Consider the following 18,497-nt stretch of genomic DNA (forward strand, 5'->3'; position numbering starts at 1 on the left):
TATTAGCATAGCATTAGGTATTGATTAAAGGGGTGTAATTACATTCTACAATTTTTAACAGAGAATTGAGAACTGATGGTAATTACATCATGCAATTATAAGCTAATGTATTTTTTTCTCTTTTTTCTTCAAATCTTTTTCTGAGCCGGGGATTTATTGGAAAGTTTCTCGGTAAAACTACATACACACTATATTCCCCTAACCCTACTTGTAGGATCACACTAGGTTTTTTGTTGTTTTTTTCCTTCAAATATATTAAGTACTAGATGGCCCGAGCCCGTGCAAAAGCACGAGCATTTGTGCGTAATTGTTGTGCGCAAGATAGTAGTACCACAAAGCTAAATATTGGCATAATGTGTTTAATATTAACATAAAGTACATCATATATATAGATGTATATGTGGAACAAAGTTGTACAGGTACATTCTTAAGCTTGCTAGAAAGTCCAAAACAGTCAAATTGTTCATGTTCATATTGGCGAGATTGGATAAAATCTTGAGTTTAGGAGCTGCAACTGGTAACCCATGCTTCATCTTGCTATTCACTGAAAGACATGGAAAAGCATGCATTAGAAATAAAACATAGTATACGAAGGTAAATCCATGATGATCTACAATAAAAGCAATGGCAAAGACAAAATATTAACATCAGGAAATATTGGTGAGGCGTAAAAGGGATTCTTGAGAAAATTGTGGCAATGCTGGAAACAGAATCCCATGGTAGCAAAAATTTCAACATAATGTAAGATCAGTGGGAATATGAGTCAAAAATGGACCTTACTGCTCATATAAAGTAATTCTTCACCATGGTCATTCTTCCATGAAAGAACCTGTTTTCCATGCAGGCTAACCTGGAGATAACAATATACGTAAGTGGCACATAAGCAAATGGGGAAATGTCATCTGATTCTAAAGTTATATCCAAAATTTAGTACCCAAAAGAAGACCAATATTTTATTGTCTCCATTGCAGAGTTTAAACAAAATATCTGAAAAAGATTATTCAACAATGAATATGAAAGTAACGCACCATTTCTATATGTAATAAGAAAGCTATCAATTGTAAGTTAGAAATCCTTATAACCCCTTTTAAAAGGGTAAGGAGAGAACAATTACACATTATATACAACACCAGGAGGAAAATAAGATGTCACCTATGTTTTCTAAGTGAACAAAGATAATTCGCAAGTGTTCTGCATATGACCGACTTGTTTTTGTCAATCGAGACCTTTTGTGAGGTTCTTAAACATAATATATGAGATGACAAAGATTGTAGGATTCTTAAGAGATATAGGTCTCAAGCTCTTTCTTGAACACACAGGCTATGGAGAAAATGAACTAATCTCAAATGACATGCCAAAGCAATCAGTTTCATATCTATTTTTCCCACCAAAACTCATTTGTGCTTTACCCGAGCTTATTAATAGGCAGAATGTTTACAAACAATAAAATCCATACAAACTCCAATTACCAACATGAAAATTAAAATTTTATGTGGTGCCTCCTTCTTGAGAAACACTTTTGTGGCGCCCAACTTGAGTCAACCACTTCCCAACAAGCATTAAAAAATTAAAGATATTTAGGAGACTTGGAAGGAAGAGCTAATTCCCTAAATAACTACAGATTACTCGTCACTGCTCACCTACCATCAGGCGGACCAATTGTCTTTTGCTATGGCAATCTTCTTTATTCTGTTTTTAATTATTTTGGTTCCTAGAGATTTTTACTAAAAGTTAGAATTCAATTGTTTTACATTCTCATCATCTTTTAGCCAAAGAGGGACATCATGTAGAGTAGGAATTTCCTCCGCAAAAAATAAGAAACTTTAAGAATGTACTATTTTACTTCATAAACAAAAATAATACCCAGAAAGAGGCAAGAAAGATGAAATGAAAATCTACCAATAGATAAACTTAGAAACAGAAAGATAAAAACTAAACCAGTAACAAACATATGAGGAGGAAAACATTGGATTTATGAGTTACTTCTTCCTTCATCTACCATTCTTCCAACTTGTAAATAACAGAAATGCCTATTACAAATAAGAATGGTAAATCACCTTATCTTTACCTATTTATTTGTCTAGTTTCATTCTTTATTTGTGTTAGATATATACATAATGTAGTTTTGTCCCACATTGGAATGAGAGTAGTATGTCCTTGTATAGTATAGCTATAAATAAGCACCTCTTGTATTGTATTGAACACACAATATCAATATATCATATTTTCTTCTGTGCCTTCTCACATGGTATCAGAGCTATTGTGAGAGATTTATCGTTGTGCATAAATTCCAGCGATTCCGGGAAGTGAAATCAGTCACCGGAACCCTTTTTCCGGCGACTTTTCAAAGTTGTTTTGCGTCTGCTTTGTCTCGGTTAGTGTTGTGCAAAATCCAACACTACCACAAGAGTAGTCACTGTCCGGCAACCAAACCCCAGTGAAAATCTCCGGCGGTAGTGTAGCGGTCGGAAGAAAATTTTCCAGCGAAGTTCTGACGTCGCGTGGGCCACCTTGCGGCCATTTTGTTCCCCTTGCAATTCCGTGCCTACCCATCCAGGTTACACCAAATTCCGATCACTTTTATATTTTTCTGGTGTGAACAGTGATTTCAGAAGTGGACTTCCGACCATTTTTTTAAAAAGTTTCTTCAGAACAGTTGGGTCGTCCGGTAATTCCGATCCTACCCCTACTGTTTTTATTTCATTCCGACCACTTTGAATTTTTCCGGCTGCTATAGTAATATTCCGAGAGCTACAGTATTTCTGGCGTGAACAGTGTTTTCCGGCGCAGAACAGTGTTCTGTTTTCCTACTGTAAACAGTGTTTTCTCAGCGATTTTTTCAGTTTTCCCAAAGGAGTTACTAATTTTCACTATTTCAAGTTAACCCTACTACTATTAATTGTAGCGACATGGGAACCGATACTTCGAATAATCGGATGGTTTCTTTAGTGGATTATTTTAAGTTTCTTCAATACAAAGCAGGTAAACAGACATCTTCTGAGATAGCTTCCGTTGTTCAAACAGGTAATAGCGTGACTTGTGTCTCTCAATCTTCATCCTCTGAGTCTTGGGTCATTGATTTAGGTGCATCGGATCATATTTCTGGTAACAAATCTCTTTTCACTACTATTTCGTATTCTCAATCTCTTCCAAGAGTCACAATGGCCAATGGGTCTCAAACCATGGCAACTGCAATAGGCCAAGCAAGCCCAATTCCTTCCTTACCTTTAGATTCAGTTCTTTATGTCCCTAATAGTCCTTTTAATCTCATAGCTGTTAGTCGCCTAGCCAAATCACTTAAATGTGCCGTTTTATTTCTTGATGACCATGTTTTTATACAGGAACGCAGTACAGGGCGGATCATTGGTACCGGGCGTGAATCAAATGGACTTTATTACCTTATCCTTGCTAAATCACATGGACTCACATCTTGTCTTCCTTCAACAACTTGTCTTGTTACTGATTTACCAGATTTATTACATAAACAGTCGGGACATCCTAGTTTGTCAAAACTTCAAAAAATGGTACCTGGTTTATCTCACTTGTCAGCTCTAGAGTGTGAGTCTTGTCAGCTCGGTAAGCATACTCGCTCTCATTTTCCTCGATGTATTGATAATCGAGCAGAGTCACCTTTTAATTTAGTCCATTCAGATGTTTGGGGTCCTAGTCGGGTCAATTCTACCTTAGGATTCCGCTACTTTGTTAGTTTTATTGATGATTATTCTAGGTGCACCTGGATATTTTTGATAAATTTTTTCTATTTTACAGACCTTTCACGCTGAAATTCAAAATCAATTTGGGGTTTCTATTCGCACATTTCGTAGTGATAATGCCCGAGAGTATTTGTCTTTCCCATTTCAGCAGTTTATGAAATCTCATGGGATTATTCATCAAACATCTTGTCCGTACACATCTCAACAAAATGGGGTAGCTGAAAGAAAAAATAGACATCTTATTGAAACTGCTCGTACCCTACTCATACAATCTCATGCTCCATTGCGTTTTTGGGGATGCAGTTCTTACATCTTGCTATCTTATTAATCGCATGCCATCTTCAGCTATCCAGAACCAAGTTCCATTCTCTATTATGTTTCCTCACTTACCTTTGTTCTCTCTTCCACCCCGTGTCTTTGGAAGCACTTGTTTTGTCCATAACCTTGCTCCAGGAACAGATAAGTTAGCTCCACGTGCTCTTAAGTGCACATTTCTTGGTTTCTCGAGAACGCAAAAGGGGTATCGATGCTATTCTCCTGACCTCCAGTGATACCTTATATCCGTTGATGTTACCTTCTCTGAAACCCAATCATACTTCATAGGTTCAGGTAATCACTTAGATATTTCTGAGGTACTATCAGTCTCTTCTTTTGGAGATTCAGTCACTATCTCCCATCCATCTTCCTCTACATCTCCAGCTCTATCACCTACAGCTCCCGTTCCACCACCTATAGGTCCAATTCCTCCACATAATCCAGTTCAACCTTCTGCAGCTCTGCCACTCTTGACTTATCATCGTCGTCCACGTCCAGCATCAGGCCCAGGTGATTCACGTCCTGCACCAGATTCTGCACCTACTGCGGACTTGTCTCCTCTTAGTCAACCAATTGCACTCCGCAAAGGTGTACGGTCCACACTTAATCCTAATCCCCACTATGTTGGTCTAAGTTATCATAGTCTGTCGTCACCTCATTATGCTTTTATATCTTCTTTGTCCACTGTTTCTATTCCTAAGTCTATAGGTGAGGTACTATCTCATCCTGGATGGCGACATGATATGATTGACGAGATGTCTGCTTTACATGCGAGTGACACTTGGGAGCTTGTTCCTCTTCCTGCAGGTAAGTCTACTGTTGGTTGTCGTTGGGTTTATGCAGTCAAAGTTGGCCCGGATGGCCAGGTTGATTGGCTTAAGTCTCGCCTTGTTGCAAAAGGATATACTCAGATTTTTGGGCTTGATTATAGATACTTTCTCTCCCGTAACTAAAGTAGCATCTGTTCGTCTTTTTTTGTCCATGGTTGTTGTACGTCATTGGCCTCTTTATCGGTTAGACATTAAGAATGCTTTTCTCCACAGAGCTTGACGAGAAAGTTTATATGGAGCAACCACCTGGTTTTGTTGCTCAGGGGGAGTTTAATGGTTGTGTATGCAGATTGCGCATGTCACTATATGGTTTGAAACAGTCCCCTCGAGCCTGGTTTGGTAAGTTCAGCACAATTATTTAGGAGTTCGGCATGACTCGTAGTGAGGCTGATCACTCTGTGTTTTATCAGCATTCTGCTCCGAATCTGTGTATTTATCTGGTGGTTTATGTTGATGATATTGTTATTACTGGCAACGATCAGGATGGTATTACCAATCTGAAGCAACATCTCTTTCAGCACTTCCAAACTAAGGATCTGGGCAGACTGAAGTATTTTCTAGGTATTGAGGTCGCTCAGTCTGGCTCAGGTATTGTTATTTCACAGCAGAAGTATGCCTTAGACATTCTTGAAGACCTATTGACTCTCCTATGGATCCGAATGCTAAGCTTCTACCTGGACAGGGGAGCCTCTTAGAGACCCTACGAGATATAGGAGGTTGGTTGGAAAATTGAATTACCTCACAGTGACTAGACCTGACATTTCTTTTCCGGTGAGTGTTGTAAGTCAGTTTATGGATTCTCCCTGTGATAGTCACTAGGCTGCAGTTGTTCGTATTCTTCGGTATATATAGTCAGCTCCAGGCAAAGGATTACTATTTGAGGATCAAGGCCGCAAGCAGGTTGTTGGGTACACAGATGCTGATTGGGCAGGATCACCTTCTGATAGACGATCTACGTCTGGATATTGTGTTCTAGTAGGAGGTAATTTAGTCTCGTGGAAGAGCAAGAAACAAAATGTAGTTGCTCGATCTAGCGCCGAAGCGGAATATCGGGCCATGGCTATGGCAACGTGTGAGTTCGTTTGGGTCAAGCAGTTGCTCAAGGAGTTAAAGTTCGGAGAAATCAACAGGATGGAACTAGTGCGTGATAACCAAGCTGCTCTTCATATTGCGTCAAATCCGGTGTTCCATGAGAGGACTGAACACATTGAGATCGACTGTCACTGTGTCAGAGAAAAAAATACTTTCAGGAGATATTGTTACAAAGTTTGTAAAGTCGAATGATCAACTAGCAGATATTTTCACTAAGTCTCTTACTGGTTCTCGTATTAGTTACATGTGTAACAAGCTCGGTACATATGATGTGTATGCACCAGCTTGAGGGGGAGTGTTAGATATGTACATAATGTAGTCTTGTTTCACATTGGAATGAGAGTAGTATGTCCTTGTATAGTATAGCTATAAATAAGGACTTTTTGTATTGTATTGAATACACAATATTAATATATCATATTTTCTTCCGTGCCTTCTCACAATTTGTATTCGTTGAATCAAAGAATTTATTTTCTTGCATGTAGATAACGGCAACAAATAGACAATGAAGGACCAACACCTGAGACGATGAAGAATGGATCTTGTCTATCTTATTCTCTATCTTAAAAGTATTGTTCTCAGGTTAATGCAGATTTATGCCATGTATGAGCCAAACAATAGTCAACAATTTTTTCTCATCTACTACTTCAAGTCATATCTCCTAAAATCTTTACCCATGATTAATTAGCTCACAGATTCTTGAGAGTCCATGCAAAAGATTGTTGTCAAATAAATCATATAGGATTTATCACACTCCATACTGCCTAGAAGAGTAATCAATGATTACATTTAGATAAACTCGCAATCAGTTCAAAATCGACATACCAACAATTTCTGAAGTCCGCATTACCACCAAAATGTGAAACAAGCAAAAAAAGTATTATTCCTTCCTTTTATTTCCACTGTAGTCACCGCATAATGTCACACTTCTTACAATTTATCTTTTTCTCGGAGAGCACCAGCAGGGTTAAATCACAAGCAAGAGATTAATTTACCTTATCAGCTTTTCTATCCGGTTTCCCAACGTTTCCACTGTAAGTGCTTCCAACTTTCTGCGTTCCGTCACAACTTTCAGATCTTCAAGGCGAAAGAGCAAATAGGACACAGACTGATCATCATCTAAAGGTGTATTTGCCACACATCGAGCAATATCTACCAGTTCATTTATCTGTGACATAAAAAATTATAACATCAAAATGTCAAAATTCAGAACTCCTGAAAATATGGAAGCAGGTTATTTAAAGAAGTCGATACCAAATATACTACACTAACATGAGCAACTGTAGGATATAAGATACATATTACTGAAGCTTTACAGTGAGACAGGAAAATATCATTATAAACTCTTTTTCAATCAATATGTTGCAAGAAACACAAGGTTCTCAAACTTCAAATGGAGTAACTCCAAAGAATAAGACAGAAAATACGGTTCAAATCAGAACTGAAAATGCTAATCATATTTCCACTTTAATAACAATTAAGCAATTACATATAATAAACCAATTCTTATCCTTTACAAATTCTGCAGTTTTAGGATCCCTATCTGCTGCTGTAGAATGATACATTTCAAGAACAGAAATTGGATAACATTATCCTCTCAAAAAGTATTGCTCAAACTTGCAACACAACAGTTATTATTAAAAAGATGCAAGGGAAGAATAAGGTCAAGAGGTAATTTTGATTACCTTTGTTTCATGCCTATGGTTAGTGGAACATAGTGGTTATTGGAATGTTTGTGTACAGGAAAAAAAGTGAAAAGCAAGCTGCAGTGCAAAATTTATTTTCCTGCAAAACAACCGTTGATAAATAGGAATTTTTTAAATAAATTTACATGTAATGGAGCCAATTAGAATTTTTACAGAACTACCACATGTACATATGTTGCTAAATTTCTAAGTTTTTGTAGGTAGGTCAGTGTTGTGAAGAGCGGCGAGCGAGGAAAAGCGAGAAGCTCTTTTTTGCTTAAAGCGAGAAAAAATGACAGTTAGTAAGAAAATGGCAGTAAGAACTAAGAATAACTGGAGGACTAAAACGGAAAAATTGGCAGTAAGTAAGAAAAAAATTGGGCAGCATTTCACTGCGAGTTTAAGGACCGAAACAAAAATAAAAAGAAGAAGAAGAAGAACTGAAGGAAAAAAAATTGGCAGCATTTCGTCGCTATTTTAGGACAGAAGAAGAAGAAGAAGACCTGGTCTTGAACTCGATGAGCTTGAACTTTGCTCTACTCCTCAATGATGTTTGAAAAAAGACACATTTTTTTTAATGTTGGCAGTCACTTAAAATACTGAAACACTCGCTACTGTCGCTTCTCGCTACAATCATACTTCTTGCTTTTTGGCAGAAGCGCACGCTTCAACTAACGTGCTACACTTCTTGCTTTGCTTCGCGCTTTTCACAACACTGGTAGGTTATTTCTATTTTGTGGATAAACGCATAGGAGTTGACATGACATCAGAGTATACAAACTATCTCTGAGGTGGTTTTCTATTTAGTTACCTTTGTTCCATGAAAGCCAAAACTGATCGCAAAAAGGAGCTGATTAACCTGCAAATATTTTCGGGAAAAAAGAAGAAGATGAAAATGAAAATGGTTGTTGTTAAAGGATAGGTGTAGTATATAATTCAAACAATGAATGAGGAAGAGAAATTTTTGAGTGACCTTCATTTCATTTTAACTGGAGTCGTTGGCTCCAGTTTTTGTTTTAGCTTGAACAAATCACCTCGTTCAGTTGCTAGCTCTATTTCTCCATCAGAGGAAGACAAATCTTCTTTCTTTCTCTTGCTGCCTTCAGCTATATCCGTTGTGGTTGGTGCAGGGAGAGAATGAATGGTATTTTCTTTTTCAACGCATGATACAATATACAATTTTCCAGATGTTGCTCCTGAATTGCGTGCAAATGCTTTTTGTCACTTGAATTTTGAACAATTTTTGACTAAGCCTGCTTTGCACATCTTGCATTTGCAAGGACTCATTCTGAAAAAATGAAACATATTAAGTTATTTTGCAAGTTCAATAGTGAAGTGATCATGTGTGAATTGTTTACTTAGAATCCGTACATTAACTGAAGCTCGCTCGTAAACTTCTTCTGCAGTAAGAGATAATATTTTCTCTCCTTCTTTACCCATAACCATTCCAAATATTGAGCCAGAGGTATCTTGAAGATTCACATCAAATCGACACCTGTAGTATATGTGTGAAAGTCAATAAGAGTTTAGGGCAGAGTCTGATTATGCTTTGGATGTATCTATAAAATTAGATAAGAAAGTACTTGGGAGTCAACATATTCTGTTGATTGTAGTTCATACAATGAATTTCTCTTCTGACTGGACTCCTCACTTCTTGTCCACAGTTTGGACATATTAAAACGTAAAAACACTTGAGGTCACTTGGAAGTGATATTTTTGCCTCAATGAAAAAGGTGTGTCCCTATGTTACCAAAGTGAGAGTAATTTTTGTAAGGACAAATACTTATATCATTGTATAAAATATGTGAATAGAAATTATACTGACGTCCTGCTGTGATTGAACATTTGCAATTGGCACTATTTCTTCATCCACTGGAACCGAAATAAGAGATCCGGATGTGGATGTGCTCCTCACAATGAAAGAAGCAAGCATTTCTTGGTTTTCTACGATCCTGTCCCAAAAGTAAAAATGACAACACCTTAGAATGTTAATAATAAGAAAGAAACATGAACAATATACAGAGGATTAATGTGATACCATTTACGTAGTTGCAGACATTGTTGATAAGGTGGATTAATCTGTATGATTGTGTTAAACCTTGTTGTAAATGATGTCCCTGCATAAATTACATTAAGAAATTACAAAATCACGTTGGTTCTTTGTATAAGATGAAATATTGCTGATTTTAGTTTACCATTGTATTTCGACACCCCAATACGTCTTGCAAGAATGATGGGATACTCTTGGAATTGCCCAAGGAGTTTCTTTCCCTCATCTTCAATAATACCTTCTTCCCATATTGTGTTTGTGAAAGTTTGCTTCCTGTGTAAATGGAAGGGACAAATATTTATAGTACTTTTTTATATAATTAGATAATAAATATAAAGAAGTGTCTGAAAAAATTATGACTTGGCTAATAGACCTACCGAGTATCAATGATGATGAGTTCCTGCAATCTTTTCTGCAGACTTGCAACATATCTTGGCGGAAAGCACTTGACAACAATTGCAAGCACATCTATTGACAAAAGGATTTATTAAAGTTAATAAGTAAATGTATAAAATAGTAAATTCACAAGTTCTATTAAATTACTTGTTCGTCGATTAAAGAATAAAATTTTCATACTGTGTTCTACGTTCTTAGTTGGATTCTTGATAGATCGAGAGGCTTGATCCTTAATGTGTCTAAAGGACGTCACAGTAAGTTTAGTGGGTGGCGGAAACTCTTCTTCATCTGGATTGTCTTTGTTAATTGGATCAATTATGGTCTTTTTTGTCGATAACCCACTCAAACGTATGCAACGGTTTTTCGTATCTCAAATTTGGTAGCTGTATGTGTGCACCCGTTATCAAGTAGGTATGAAATAGTCTGAATATCTTTTCATAATTGGGGATGTCATCACCATAAATGATTGCTTTGATTTGGTCTTCCTGTAAGCAACCAACAAAGAAATTGTGGAAGACTCATATGTAGAGAATGTAAGCAATGAGTTTAAAGATATTTAACAAATAAAGTAAGGCTGAGTGTATGCTTCCCCTTATCTTGTTTCCTTTTATAAGGAAAATGTAAGCTGAAAATTTATCTAAGACAGAATATATCTTAAAATGGGGGACTTTTAGAATCTCTTTATTCTCAAAAAAATATTACATATTCATGGGTAGGTAAAATTTCTTTTTTGGTTCAGGCATATCATGAAATATTTTGTCAAAGAAGCATCTAATTATTGAAGAGGGCAAAAAGAATTAAGTTTCATTATGAAAAAAATGAAAAGATAGGCAGATTTGTAGCTAACATTGAAAAGTCATCCATGTACACGTTTATTTTGCAAAGATGCAATGGGCAAATTAAACAAAATCTTTGTCGTGCATGTATAAGTAAACAAGAATCTGCGCAAAAGAAAAAAAAACTAATGATACTCAAAAAAAGAGTATTAACTACACATACCCAGATAACAATAGCCAACAAAGAAAGTGCAACAAATGAATAAAATATGCAGAATAACTCACACACCAGAGAGAGAAAAGAAAAATAAATTTGGAAAACTTGCATACCTGTTCATCTTGGAAGATCATGTTCAAATACTTTATCTTTCTGTCTGAACTCTCTCCTGGTCAACATATATCTACAACTCGCACCTTGCACGTCCAGTTTGGTGCACGTCCAGTTTGGTGTATCAGGAGTGATTGCACATATACCAAGTCTCTCTGCCATTGTTGCCTGCAATCTGAAAAATGATTAATAATAAGTATACGATAAAATAACAAAACCAAAATACAAGTAATAACTTACGTAATAATATCTTTTTTCGAGCCAATCAAAAGACTTAGGAGAATGCCTTTTTGATAATTTCACTATATACTACATTGTAAGTAGAATGGTCATTATGATTATCTACTGTTGCTGGTCGGATTAACATCTTTACACTGTTTGAGTTTGTTGCTCTAGATAAAGCAACGTAAAGTTGGCCGTGTGAAAAGACAGGTTCACGTAAATAAATTCCTACGAAATCTAGTGTTTTGACCCTAAGCTTTGTTTATAGTCATTGCAAAACATAATCAAATTGGGAATTGTGTTCTCTTAAATGGAATAGGTAATTTTTCATCTTGTGAAGATAATAATGGTATTTGAGGAATGAAAACATGTTTGCCTTTAAAGTCACTACTTGCAATTTTAGCACTAATAACATGAGGTTTGAAATCACTACAAATTAAGCGTTACATAAACCCTCGGAAGGATTTAAATTGCGCAGTATCATATTGGACAATTTTTCTTTAGAACTAACTTGTATGGAGGTAGACCAGCAGGATTCAAAGTATGCAGAAAATCTTCAAATTGGCTTTGATCTTTTGGCTCTACAGTTTCGTCAATTCCTATGAATGTCATAGCAGTTTTAGGAAACTGATCTATGAACATCTGATTAATTTCATTCACAAAATCATTTTTGGTTGTTAAGATAGCGCGAGATGTAACTGAGGAGGTATCATAAATGAGTGCATCTAAATTGGGATAACTAGTTTTAAACAGAACATGTAATGATTCTTTCTCATTAGTAAATGGAATGAGGAAAGATTTTGGAACTTCAATTTTTCCATGTTCATTAACCTTTTCTATTCCATCTCCAATCCTTAGTAAGTACTCACAAAAGGCAGGATTTTTCTTGCACGCATATTTTTTGATAATCGAAATTTTTTAAGATGATTCCAAATGTCTGAATATAATAAGCTTTCACAAATGAAATCTTCTTTCGTCCCGCTTTGTACAACTGGTAAAGTCTGTCTGAAATCACCTCTGAAAACAACGACTTTACCGCCAAAGAGTGTATCTTTGTCCATAATATCTCTCAAGAGTAAATCAAAAGTCTCGACAAGTTTTTTCTTTGCCATTGACACCTCATCCCATACTATTAGTTTTGCATCTCGGATTAAAGATGCAAGTGAACTTTGTTTACTTATATTGCAGTTATAATTTTCAGTGGTATCAATAGGAAGTTTAAAACGGGAGTGAGCAGTCCGGCCACCAGGAAGTACAAAAGCCGCAACACCAGAAGTTGTTGTAGCTAAAGCTATAAATCCCCTGGATCGTACAGTAGCTAGTAGAGCACGATATAAGAAGCTTTTTCCTGTTCCTCCAGGACCATCAATAAAAAAAGCTCCTTATCCATTTGAAAATATTCTATCAAGGATGGCGTCATATGCTGTTAGCTGTTCTTTATTTAGTTTTTTGAATAGCAACAAATCTTCTTCAGTCACAATTATGTTCCGCTCTAAATGGATGTCTCTAGCTTCTTGTGTTATTGTGGAAGATGTGAAAGTTTCTGATATGAGTTTAAATTCATTTATACTCCGTCCCATTGAATGTAATATATCGTTTATATGATTTAGGACCAAATAACGAATGTTGTTTGTTTGTATGTTTGGTATAATTGAGAAATCTTCTGACATGGAGCTTTCAAATCGTTCCCATAAATCTCTTGGATTAGCAGGGTTACAATATACTAATAGCGTTGCAAATAAACGCCTTAGACTGTATGGCATTTGGTAATTAGCGGCTTCAAACATATAATCAATTAAGTTATTATCACAAGCTAGCAATCCTCTTTTTTCTGCGGATTCTCTAAATGTGCTGCAATGCTTTCCATTTACAGTTTTGAGATCTTTGTATGACTTTGGGCCTCTTATGTTCATCAATAATAGGCGAAAGTAGTATCTTTCCCCTTCTGTTGGATGACACGTGACAATACGTCCAATAGCATAACCTTGTTGTCTTGGTGACCACATTTTATCACTCACTGACCATACGAAGTGTTCTGGAAATTCTATGTACAATAACTGAAGCTCTTTGGCGCGCTTATTTGTTTCATTCATTGTAAAGAATTCCGTTAACATTGTTTTCTTAATTGCAGGAATATTTAAAATTGTGTTTAGACTTGCAATTGTCTCAAAGGAGACAAATTATTGATTCTCAAGATGTAGTTGAAGATGGTAGACATTGGGAGTCATTTCACTGATAGGAAAGGCAAACAATGCCACATAGCCTCCGGTGCTGACATCCATCTGCCAGATCTATATTCTCTAATTTCATCAATTTCTATATTGGTATCATTACTATGTACGTTGAAAGCAATTTTATCATGCCCTTTACAAATGTACTTGTAGATATATTTAACAACTTTAACATCCGAGCAAATTTCAACATTCATGTGACAGTTAAACTTGCTTAGTAGATATGGATTGTAAGGAACAACCCATGAATTATCAAGATATTGGCTTCTAACTTTGACAAATTTTCCAGTATCTCGCCTTCGGTAAATTGGATATGAATTCTGAACTTTAGATGTTTCGTTGGCATAATCTCTGAGATATTTAAATTTACATTGTCTCATTTTTTTTATGCATGGACTTGTAGGTTTTAAACTTCCACAAGGACCATGCATCATATGCTTAACAACCAAAGAATGTAAATAACTATTTGTATTACCATCTGGTAGTTCGGCACAAACAACTTTATCATAAGCCTCAGGTGTCAATAATTTATACTCGTCAGCAAGTATAATGAGGAAATGAGCGTGAGGAAGACCTCATTTTTGGAATTCTATGGTGTACATAAAAGCAGCGACTTTTCCAAATATACTCTTTTTAACTATATCTGACTTAAGCTCTTCTACCTTTGCTTTAAATACGCAACTCACTAAATCTGGTCTGTTTTGTACTTCATCAGTTGGTAGTAAGAAATCTTCTATCTCTGGCCATGAAGGATTACATGTCATCGTTAGAAAGATATCAGGTTTTCCAAAGTGTTGTACTAACGCAATGGCATCCATATATCGACGCCGCATATCTCTTGGACCTCCAGTAAAGCTAACAGGAAGGAATGTTTTTCTACCAATATTTGAAGCTTCTCTTTCGCCTAGTCTTAGAAGATCAGTAAGTCCTTCTAATACCTCAATCCGAAATAATTCTTGATTGAATAAGAAAAAGTCTAATCTTTGTGTTTCGAGTTTAATATATTCATCTACAGAATATTGTTGGAATAATCTTCCAGAATGTAAAGTTCCATTTTCTTCATCATCTCTAATTTGAAGTTTGTAGCAGTAATATTCTCGCAGGAAACAATATTTTTTTTCTTCCTTTCTTTTTTCAAGATTTCTTGTTCTATGTTAAGTAGTCCATCAATTGAACACATATTAGTTACACTTGGAAGTTTCTCATGTTTGCAGGAAGCACGAGGCGTAGGAGAGCTAGTTTTTTGTTGAACCTTTTGGATGCCGCAATGCCATCCGTTTTCACCGTAGGGAAACAACAAAGGATATTATAATGGGTCGTAGTAGCCATAGTAATAGTGAACCAGTTGGTTACTGTTACTATGGGTGTAGATACGAATATGGGGTGTAGATAAAGAACATTCCAATTCTTCGTCAACCCATATAGCTGCGACTTCTGATACGCTAGGTAAATTATATGTTCGTTGGTCCAAGGTAGAATCACACTTAAGTGCGTTGTAAAAGTTAGATAAATCTGGAATGTCTGTCAAAGATTTCAGAAAGATGGAGTATGGATTAATTTTTAGAATGCTCATCAATTTTGCAATAATCGACCAATCAAGTTTTTCGGAAAAATCCATCTTGTTAACTATATCCTCATCATTGTCATAAAAATAAAGCTGCAAATTTTTGGCTTTATTATCTCTGGGGTGAGGTCATTTATAAAATGGTACATTTGTCCTTGAACTCTAAATGTATAGACACCTTGAGTTCTTTTTGCTAATTCCTTATCGTACTTTACTGCAAGGGAAGTAAATGCGAACATGTTGTTGTATGTTCTAATATAAGTACGGAAATGATTGGATTCATTGTTCACGCCAAAGTAAAGGCTTTTTAACTCAGAAGGTAGGCGTTGTAAAACTAATTTAACTGAACCATTACTACAACAGAAGCTAGGAGTTTCATATTGAAATCTTCTAGCTCCGTAGAATTTACAATTTGGAACCCCTTTTAGAACGGAAGGACAACTGGGTAGCTGGTTGATATTCCAGCACCCTACCTGTGTTGAGGTGCGTCCTGCAACATCATAAGTAGTTAAATTTTCATTATATGTTCCTGATGTCGGCGTGTAATATACAGGCAGCACCTCAAAATATGTTAACTATCTGAGGATAGCCAAAAATGCCGGAAGTTAATCGAATATTACAGTTCAATTCAACCAACCATTTCGAAAAGAAGAAGGTTTGTCTCGGATGAAGGTTGCAGCTTATCCTGGAATCATCCTTTGAGATTCGGAAGAAGAATAACTTTGATCAGAAGGTTTGGCGGAAGAAATTTCAGAAAGACGGCGTTTTCTCGCAGCATATTCAGTCCGACGTCGCTCTAGAAGTGCTGCCTTTTTTTCAGGTGGCATTTCTCTGTACGCGATACGTCGCCTAAGGTTTCTTTCATTATTTTCGGCACGAAGATATGGATGGCCTGTCGTGTGATCAATTAGGTCTTCATCCATCTTTCTTTTGTTAGAAGACATCTGACTTGCACACATTTCATATAGGCCTTTTGTTAAAGTCGAAACTTTATAAGGGTAACATTTAATCTATTCCCATAGGTACACATATCTACATATTATAACACAAAACACAAGGTAGAAGCAAGTTGTATTGTAGCTAAACAGATAACGTTATAGATCAGAAGTTGCGAAAATTACCTAGTGTAGCAATACTGTTTTCACTTTCTCCTAGATCAAAGTTCACTCTCAAGAGCCTGAAAAATAAAATTGAATAACGATTATATTCTAGCTGAATCGAGGAAACATATGCGATAATTTGCAGGGAAAATATGATATATTAGTATTACTTGAGGTAAATATCATGCGGGTATACACCTGAAGGTTAAAGCAGCTAGTGTTGTTTTCGGATCGAAAACCCATTTCCTTTTATGTTTCTGTTAGTCTAATTTAAGAACATGCAAAGCAATTGTCCAATTGCTATCAAGAACTAAGAGAAACCTAAGATCGTACACAGAAAATGCCTAACTCTTGACCCCAACTTTCCTATGGATCAACCCACAGAAATTTATCTAAAAAAAACCAAAATAGCAGAAAACTATTCAGTGTAGCATAAATTTCATCAGAAACAGTAAAGATAATAAAATTTTCAGCAGAAAAAGAATTTCAGTTGCCATGCATGTAGGTAATCAACAGAAATAGCCATAAGCTCTAGATGTCCTAAATTTTATTCTGAAACAGGAGACATAAATATGAAATTTGCAGGTGCTAATCAATATAAATTAACTTCCGACATTCATCTGAAAGAACTCACACATGCAAAACATAAATGCAGAAAGCATAAAGAAATTAAGAGAAAAAAAAAAACAAAAAAAAACATAGGAAATCACTTTAATTGTTATTACTAACAATCCCAATAACAAAGAAAAAGCGCTAAAATTGCTCTCTGTCGCCTTAAATTAACACATGCATGGTTGGAAAAATATAGGAAAGACAAATAATATCCATCTCCCTGCCTTTTTCTAGTGAGAAATTTGAAAAGCTACAAATGAAATCCAAAAAGGAGTACCAAAAAAAAAAAAAGGCAACCAGAAGAAAATTAAACGGAAAGGGCTATCTAGCAAAAATTTACCCACAAATTGAAAGCTTAGAGAATCACAAATTAGAGAAAATGGAGAACCTTGAAACTGAGATAGAGACCCACGAAATGAAATAAATCATGAAAGTAATGCAATGATAGAATATAGAAGAGAAGTTGATGAATGAGAGAGAAAAACCATTGAAACTGAAGTGGTTAGAGGATCGTACCTTTTTCAGAAGATGAAGTGGCTGAACATTAGACAATGAAAAGTGTAAAAAAAGCCAATAAATGGTAAAGTAAAAAGTTGAGCACGTGGAGAACTTTTTGTCCAGTTTTGCTCAATGGTAGTGTAGATTAATTAATTACATGTGGCAATCCTACTATTCTATGGTTGAGATCTACTATTCTAATTATGATAAATGCTAAATAAAATATAATAAAAATTTAAAGGTCTCTGACGGAACCGTTTAATGCAACGGCATGCCCCTTGAAAGTCAAGTCTTTAAAGTTGTGGGGGCCACCAATTTAAGCAACATAACAATAAAAAATTTGCTGGAAGAATTTTACTATATGAATTAACACCTATTACTAGAGCTCGACTTCATAATACAAATTATATTAATCATGTATAATATATCTTCTTTTTCAATTCATGATTAAAATATTTCATGTATCATTATAATGTTAACAATTACATCGTTTCTTTTATTTATCTGCAAGATTCAATGGCAAAGGAAATGTTTTTAATAATTTGAATTAAGTGCTTCTTAAAATATGACTTGTACGAGCTTATTCCAACATAATTTTTTTCTTTCAAGAACATCTCCTAAATTTACTCAGATGTTGACAGAAATATTAAAACACCTTTTATTAAATTCTTTTAACAAGTTTGTAATGTTTATTATTTGCACAAGAATCTTTTAGTTTTAATATTTTTGCAAATGCATGAAATTCATATTCTCTACCTCATGATCAGGTTTGTATTAAATGGTGTGCATATATATATATATATATTAAAACTTCCAAATCTTTTCAAAAGTCAAGGATAACAATTTCAAGAATAATAATTTATTATGATTTATGTCAATTTACTTTTAGTCAATTTTACTATTATATTTGAGATATTGAACTCAAAAATAATGGTATCATAATAAGATGTATAGTGCTATATATTTTGAATATACTTTTTAATCTCATTATTAATGTAGTGATACTTGTTAGATTACTTTTGAAAAGGTTAAATAATATCGATTCCAAATTATTTGTGATTTGTACTATCACATTATCAGGGTCC

The 18,497-nt window shown here is 35.4% G+C and overlaps 2 protein-coding genes across 15 annotated transcripts; both read right to left on the reverse strand.

Moving 5' to 3' along the window:
• Window positions 1–345: 345 nt before the first annotated feature.
• Window positions 346–17,461, reverse strand: LOC104220423 (uncharacterized). Of its 14 annotated transcripts, none has more exons than XM_070156093.1 (16): window positions 17,431–17,461; window positions 16,324–16,379; window positions 11,188–11,360; window positions 10,262–10,566; window positions 10,063–10,153; window positions 9,831–9,958; window positions 9,674–9,752; window positions 9,461–9,587; window positions 9,219–9,376; window positions 9,007–9,130; window positions 8,609–8,923; window positions 8,447–8,494; window positions 7,636–7,735; window positions 6,946–7,118; window positions 776–850; window positions 346–544 (listed from the first exon to the last, which is right to left on the reverse strand). In XM_070156093.1, exons 8-11 carry the CDS (start codon window positions 9,566–9,568, stop codon window positions 8,792–8,794), a joined length of 522 nt encoding a protein of 173 aa, XP_070012194.1. In that variant the 5' UTR covers window positions 9,569–9,587; window positions 9,674–9,752; window positions 9,831–9,958; window positions 10,063–10,153; window positions 10,262–10,566; window positions 11,188–11,360; window positions 16,324–16,379; window positions 17,431–17,461; the 3' UTR covers window positions 346–544; window positions 776–850; window positions 6,946–7,118; window positions 7,636–7,735; window positions 8,447–8,494; window positions 8,609–8,791. The 14 variants fall into 14 exon arrangements, with proteins under 14 accessions (XP_070012194.1, XP_070012203.1, XP_070012198.1 ...); XM_070156102.1 differs by having other exon boundaries at window positions 11,188–11,353; window positions 17,431–17,449; XM_070156097.1 differs by lacking the exon at window positions 17,431–17,461 and adding an exon at window positions 17,400–17,422.
• On the reverse strand, window positions 11,888–13,521 carry LOC138878297 (uncharacterized). The gene is made up of 3 exons (XM_070157964.1): window positions 13,029–13,521; window positions 12,423–12,755; window positions 11,888–12,243 (listed from the first exon to the last, which is right to left on the reverse strand). The coding sequence occupies exons 1-3, from the start codon at window positions 13,519–13,521 to the stop codon at window positions 11,888–11,890; spliced, it is 1,182 nt and encodes a 393-aa protein (XP_070014065.1).
• Window positions 17,462–18,497: the final 1,036 nt, after the last annotated feature.

This window comes from Nicotiana sylvestris, chromosome 9, assembly GCF_000393655.2.
Source record: "Nicotiana sylvestris chromosome 9, ASM39365v2, whole genome shotgun sequence".
Classification (NCBI taxonomy): domain Eukaryota; kingdom Viridiplantae; phylum Streptophyta; class Magnoliopsida; order Solanales; family Solanaceae; genus Nicotiana; species Nicotiana sylvestris.